This window comes from Mustela lutreola, chromosome 1 (genome assembly GCF_030435805.1).
Source record: "Mustela lutreola isolate mMusLut2 chromosome 1, mMusLut2.pri, whole genome shotgun sequence".
Taxonomy (NCBI): domain Eukaryota; kingdom Metazoa; phylum Chordata; class Mammalia; order Carnivora; family Mustelidae; genus Mustela; species Mustela lutreola.
Genome location: NC_081290.1, coordinates 194,828,865 through 194,835,923, shown reverse-complemented (window position 1 = coordinate 194,835,923; position 7,059 = coordinate 194,828,865). Strand labels below are relative to the sequence as shown.

Sequence of the window (7,059 nt, the reverse complement as noted above, 5' to 3'; positions counted from 1 at the left end):
ATCATCTCTTTATAAAAAGCCTTTTACATTTCTGAGTTCTCAGTTTTAGAGAATATTCATTATGTCAACTCCTATAGGTGAGTTGAAAAATTGAAACAGACTACTTTTAGATCACCAGAGCTAGACTCAAAATAAGACAGAAATAAGACTGAAAGTTCTGTTGATCTATGCCCAGAGAAAGAGGATGAATAATCTTCTTTGAATGATATTAATGAAAAACTAATTAGGTTTTTAAAGTATGTGCTTTCTTTGAAAGTGAGGTAGATTGGGGCTTAAGCCTAGGAGCAAAATGAAAGGCTTCTGACTTAGGACATTTGAGAGTGTTAGGTAGAAACAAGGCTCTGGGTTATACTTGTGGTCTTTGTCCTCAATCTTTTAAATACCTGGAAAAGATCAAGTCATGAGACCGGTGAGGAATGGAACCAATCAAAACATAGCATGTCATTCTGATTTGGGAATCAGAAAAAAACTAATACACCTATTTTCTCTTATTTCTTTCTACAGATTATATCTTGTATGGCTACTTTCAATCATTCCTCCATGACTGAGTTTATCCTTGAAGGGTTAACAAAACACCCAGAGCTTCAACTGCCTCTATTCCTACTGTTCCTTGGAGTGTATATGGTCACAGTGGTGGAGAACCTGGGCATGATTTTCTTAATTGCTATCAGTTCTCAACTTCATTCTCTAATGTATTATTTACTCATTCATTTGTCATTCATTGATCTCTGCTACTCATCTGTCATTACCCCAAACATGCTGGTGAACTTCGTATCAGAGAAGAATATTACCTTCTTTGTGGCTTGCATGACTCAGCTTTATTTCTTCCTTATTTTTATAATTGCAGAAGGCTACCTTCAGACTGCCATGGCATATGACCGTTGTGTAGCCATCTGTAGCCCACTGCTTTACAATATTATCATGTCCCATAAGATCTGCTCCATAATGATGGCTGTGGTATATTCACTGGGGTTGTCTGGGGCTACAGTCCATACTACCCGCATGTCAGTGTTGTCCTTCTGTGGATCTCATGTAGTCAGTCATTATTTTTGTGATATTCTCCCCTTGTTGACTCTCTCTTGCTCCAGCACCCACATCAATGAGATACTGTTGTTTATTATTGGAGGGCTTAATACCTTAGCACCTACACTGGCTATACTCATCTCTTGTGCTTTCATTCTTTTGAGTATTCTCCATATTCAGTCTACTGAGGGACGGTCCAAAGCCTTTGGTACTTGTAGCTCCCATTTCATAACAGTGGGTATCTTTTTTGGGTCTATCACATTCATGTATTTCAAACCCCCTTCTAGCAATACTATGGGCAGGAGAAGATGTCCTCAGTGTTCTACACCACAGTGATCACCATGCTGAATCCCATGATCTACAGCCTGAGGAACAATGATGTGAAGAATGTACTGAGAAAGTTGGTTGATGGAAGGTAGTCATGTTGACAAAGGGCATTTTCAGAGGGAGGGAGCAAGAGAAAAATGAACCAGATGAAATGCTGTCATAGGCTCCATGTAATTTTTTTCTCTCTTCCAGAGATAAAATTCACCATTATTTTTAAAACATGCATTCTATACTTGAGAATGATTGAGACATTTTTAGAGATTACCAAACAATAGAATTTTCTGATACTCAATCTTTGGAAATTTTATGTTTATTAGAGGAACAAATGTTGGCAGAAGAGGGAAGACCAATCAACATAAATAGAATATCTGAGGATATTAATTATTAATATTATATTAATATCAATAATTATTAATATTATTAATATAATAATATTTATAATATATTAATAATATATATTATTAATAATTAATAATATAATAATTATTATATTAATATCAATTTTGAAAGTGTTTAATAACTAGAGAGTGAGTTAGGGGTTGTGTTTGAAGAAGGATGATGTTAATTGATTACAAATTCCTAGAGGGCAGGAGAAGAGGTGTATTTGTTTATATATTAATTTATTACAGATGAACATAGGGAAAAGGGAAAGAAAAATAAAATATGATGAAAACAGAGAGAGACATACCATAAGAAACTCTTAACCATAGAGAACAAAGTAAAGGTTAATGGAGGGGCAGAGAGTGGAGAGATAGGGTAACTGGATGATAGGCATTAAGGAGGATAGTTCATGTAATGACTACTGGTGTTATATGCAACTGATGAGTCACTAAATTCTACCTCTGAAACTAATTGTACACTGTACATTAATTAAATTGAATTTAAATAAAATTATTATAAAAAAGAGTATACCTTATACAAACAAAATAAAATTAACTTTTTAACCTATATTGACTCTATTGTCATCAAAAATCCTAATTCTCTGCAATTAACCAGTTTCTCCCCTACTCTATTCATTTTTTTAAGTTTTCTTTTTTTAAATTAAATTTATTTATTTTCAGCATAACAGTATTCATTATTTTTTCACCACACCCAGTGCTCCATGCAATCCGTGCCCGCTATAATACCCACCACTTGGTACCCCAACCTCCCACCCCTCCGCCACTTCAAACCCCTCAGATTGTTTTTCAGAGTCCATAGTCTCTCATGATTCACCTCCCCTTCCAATTTCCCCCAACTCCCTTCTCCTCTCTAACTCCCCATGTCCTCCATGCTATTTGTTATGCTCCACAAATAAGTGAAACCATATGATAATTGACTCTCTCTCCTTGACTTATTTCACTCAGCATAATCTCTTCTAGTGCCATCCATGTTGCTACAAAGGTTGGGTATTCATCCTTTCTGATGGAGGCATAATACTCCATAGTGTATATGGACTACATTTTCCTTATCCATTCATCCATTGAAGGGCATCTTGGTTCTTTCCATAGTTTGGCGACCGTGACCATTGCTGCTATAAACATTGGGGTACAGATGACCCTTCTTTTCACTACATCTGCATCTTTGGAGTAAATACCCAGGAGTGCAATTGCAGGGTCATAGGGAAGCTCTATTTTTAATTTCTTGAGGAATCTCCACACTGTTTTCCAAAGAGGCTGCACCAACCTGCATTCCCACCAACAGTGTAAGAGGGTTCCCCTTTCTCCACATCCCCTCCAACACATGTTGTTTCCTGTCTTGCTAATTTTGGCCATTCTAACTGATGTAAGGTAATATCTCAATGTGGTTTTAATTTGGATCTCCCTGAGGGCTAGTGACGATGAACATTTTTTCATGTGTCTGATAGCCATTTGTATGTCTTCATTGGAGAAGTGTCCGTTCATATCTTCTGCTTATTTTTTTTTTTTTGCTTGATGAAAAGTTTATTATTGTCTATATCTGAAAAATCTTCATAGAAAATTGTGGTTTGGTTTATTAGCTCTCAGCAGCCTGCTCCTGAGCTCGAAGGAAGCTTGCCTTCTTCTGAGCTACCCGATCTTTCTTTTGGGCAAGAGACATTTTGGGACGATTCCACCTCTTCTTTTTTAACTTCTTTCTTAGGCTTCTTCTCATAGAATGGGTTCTCTTGTATAGCAGCATGAGCTTTCTTATATATCTCCTCCATCATGTCTGGAGTTACGTTGTTCTTTATGTATTGAGAGAATTGTTTCTTGTATGCATCTTCGTCTTCTTCCATTAGGTAACGCATATAATCTGCAACATTCTGACCCATGATGTGCTTTCGATGTACTTCTGCATTGAATTCCTTGCTTTCTGAATCATAACCAGGGAATCGTTTGGTACTGTGAGGGATAGACAAGCCTCCGTCCACTGCTCCCTTGAGGGCCCCAAAAACTTTATTTCCAGTAGTAGTTCTGGCAAACCCTGCATCCAAATAGCAGGTGAAGGCACCAGGTTGACCATCAATGCTTTTCACATTGTACTCATTTCCAGTCACTTCCACTTGGCCTTCATAGATCTTGTCCATGCCAAACCTATTAAGGAGCTGCGGGCCAGCAGCAGGCCGGTACAATATGCTGCAGCATAATTTGTTAGGCCAACTTTCACACCATACTTTGGGAGTTCATGAGCATCAGCTGCACACAAACTATCATATCTCCTTCTATGCTGGCATAAGCAATCTGACAGATGATATCTCTGTTGGTTACATGAACTATTATCCTGTATTTAGGTGTGTTGTACTTATATTTATCTTGAATTACCAAGCGTTTCCTGGCATAATAATCAGTTTTACCCTCTCGACGTCTTCTGAATTTCACTTGGAATCTCTTGAAGTAAGCCTTATTCTTGACAACCTTCACAAACCCCATTCTGCGGATGAGAGACCGGCGTCCGCAGCTCGCCACAGACCAGCAGGCCCAGCAACACTCAGCTCTCTTCTGCCCATTTTTTGATATGCTTGTCTGTTTTGTGTGTGTTGAGTTTGAAGAGTTCATTATAGATCCTGGATATCAACCTTTTGTCTGTACTGTCATTTGTAAGTATCTTCTCCCATTCCGTGGGTTGCCTCTTTGTTTTGTTGATTGTTTGCTTTGTTGTGCAGAAGCTTTTGATCTTGATGAAGTCCCAAAAGTTTATTTTCACTTTTCTTCCCTTTGCCTTTGGAGACATATCTTAAAAGAAGTTGCTGTCGCTGATATCGAAGAGATTACTATTACTATGTTCTCCTTTAGGATTCTGATGGATTCCAGTCTCACGTTGAGGTCTTTTATCCATTTTGAGTTTACCTTTGTGTACGGTGTAAGAGAATGGTCGAGTTTCATTCTTCTGCATATAGCTGTCCAGTTTTCCCAGCACCATTTATTGAAGAGACTGTCTTTTTTCCACTGTATATTTTTTCCTGTTTTGTAGAAGATTAATTGACCATAAAGTTGAGGGTCCATATCTGGGCTCTCTACTCTGTTCCACTGGTCTAGGTGTCTGTTTTTATGCCAGTACCATGCTGTCTTGTTGACGACAGCTTTGTAATAAAGCTTGAAATCAGGTCACGTGATGCCCCCAGTTTTATTTTTGTTTTTAATTTCCTTAGCAATTCAGGATCTCTTCTGATCTCATACAAATTTCTGGATTATTTGCTCCAGCTATTTGAAGAATACTGGTGGAATTTTGATCGGAATGGCATTAAAAGTATAGATTGCTTTAGGCAGTATAGACATTTTAACAATATTTATTCTTCCGATCCAAAAGCATGATGTGTTCTTCCATCTTTTTGTGTCTTCTTCAATTTCCTTCATGAGTGTTCTGTAGTTCCTTGAGTACAGACCTTTACCTCTTTGGTTAGGTTTACTCCCAGGTATCTTATGGTTCTTGGTGCTATAGTAAATGGAATAGATTCTCTAATTTCCCTTTCTGTATTTTCATTGTTAGTGTATAAGAAAGCCACTGATTTCTGTACATTGACTTTGTATCCTGCCACATTGCTGAATTGCTGTATGAGTTCTAGTAGTTTGGGGGTGGAGTCTTTGGGGTTTTCCATATAAAGAATCCTGTCATCTGCGAAGAGAGAGAGTTTGACTTCTTCATTGCCAATTTGGATACCTTTTATTTCTCTTTGTTGTCTGATTGCTGTTGCTAGGACTTCTAATACTATGTTGAACAAGAGTGGTGAGAGTGGGCATCCTTGTCTTGTTCCTGTTCTCAACGGGAAGGCTGCAAGCTTTTTCCCATTGAGGATGATAGTTGCTGTGGGTCTTTCATAGATAGATTTGATGAAGTTCAGGAATGTTCCCTCTATCCCTATACTTTGAAGCGTTTTAATCAGTAACGGATGCTGGATTTTGTCAAATGCTTTTTCTGCATCAATTGAGAGGACTATGTGGTTCTTCTCTCTTCTCATATTAATTTTTTCTATCACCTTGATTGATTTGTGAATGTTGAACCGTCCTTGTAGCCCAAGGATGAATCCCACCTGGTCATGGTGGATAATCTTTTTAATGTGCTGTTGGATCCTGTTTGCTAGGATCTTGTTGAGAATATTAGCATCCATATTCACCAGTGATATTGGTCTGAAATTCTCCTTTTTGGTAGGGTCTTTGCCTGGTTTGGGGATCAGGGTAATGCTGGCTTCATAGAAAGAGTCTGGAAGTTTTCCTTCTGCTTCAATTTTTTGAAACAGCTTCAGGAGAATAGGTGTTATTTCTTCTTTGAAAGGTTGGTAGAATTCCCCAGGGAATCCATCAGGTCAGGCCTGGGCTCTTGTTTTTTGGGAGGTTTTTGATCACTGCTTCAATCTCGTTACTAGATATTGGTCTATTCAGGTTGTCGATTTCTTCCTGGTTCAATTTTGGTAGTTTATAGTTTTCCAGGAATGCATCCATTTCATCAAGGTTGCTAAGCTTACTGGCATATAACTGTTGATAATAACTTCTGATAATTGTTTCTACTTCCTTGGTATTAGTTGTGTTCTCTCCCTTTTCATTCATAATTTTATGAATTTGGGCTTTCTCTCTTTTCTTTTGGATTACTGTGGCCAGTAGCTTTTCGATCTTATTGATTCTTTCAAAAAACCAGCTTCTAGTTTCATTGATACATTCTACTCTATCTCTGGTTTCTACCTCATCGATCTCAGCTCCAGTCTTGATGATTTCCCTTCTTATGTGTGGAGTTGGTTTGATTTGTTGTTGATTCTCCAGTTCTTTAAGGTGTAGAGAAAGGTGCTGTGTTCTGGATTTTTCAATTTTTTTGAGGGAGGCTTGGATGGCTATGTATTTCCCCCTTAGGACCGCCTTTGCTGTTTCCCATAGGTTTGGAACAGAAGTGTCTTCATTCTCATTGGTTTCCATGACTTGTTTCAGTTCTTCTTTGATGTCCTGGTTGATCCAAGCATTCTTAAGCAAGGTGGTCTTTAGCTTCCAGGTGTTTGAGTTCCTTCTGAACTTTTCCTTGTGATTGAGCTCCAGTTTCAAAGCATTGTGATCTGAGAATATGCAGGGAATAATCTCAGTCTTTTGGTATCAGATGAGTCCTGATTTGTGACCCAGTATGTGGTCTGTTCTTGAGTAGGTTCCATGTGCACTTGAGAAGAATGAGTATTCTGTTGCTTTAGGGTGGAATGTTCTGTATATGTCTATGAGGTCCATCTGTTCCAATGTGTCCGTCAATGCTCTTGTTTCTTTATTGATTTTCTGTTTCGATGATCTGTCTATTTCT

General features: G+C 38.1%; 1 protein-coding gene and 1 pseudogene across 1 annotated transcript; one reads left to right on the top strand and one right to left on the bottom strand.

Annotated features, from left to right (window-relative positions):
- Positions 1 to 510: 510 nt before the first annotated feature.
- LOC131820522 (olfactory receptor 8D2-like) lies at positions 511 to 1,442 on the top strand. The gene is given in 2 exon segments (XM_059156214.1): positions 511 to 1,318; positions 1,321 to 1,442. Coding segments are annotated over 2 exon segments (924 nt in total). The 5' UTR covers positions 511 to 516.
- A 1,809-nt stretch (positions 1,443 to 3,251) lies between these two features.
- LOC131837993 (large ribosomal subunit protein uL18-like) lies at positions 3,252 to 4,278 on the bottom strand (annotated as a pseudogene).
- Positions 4,279 to 7,059: the final 2,781 nt, after the last annotated feature.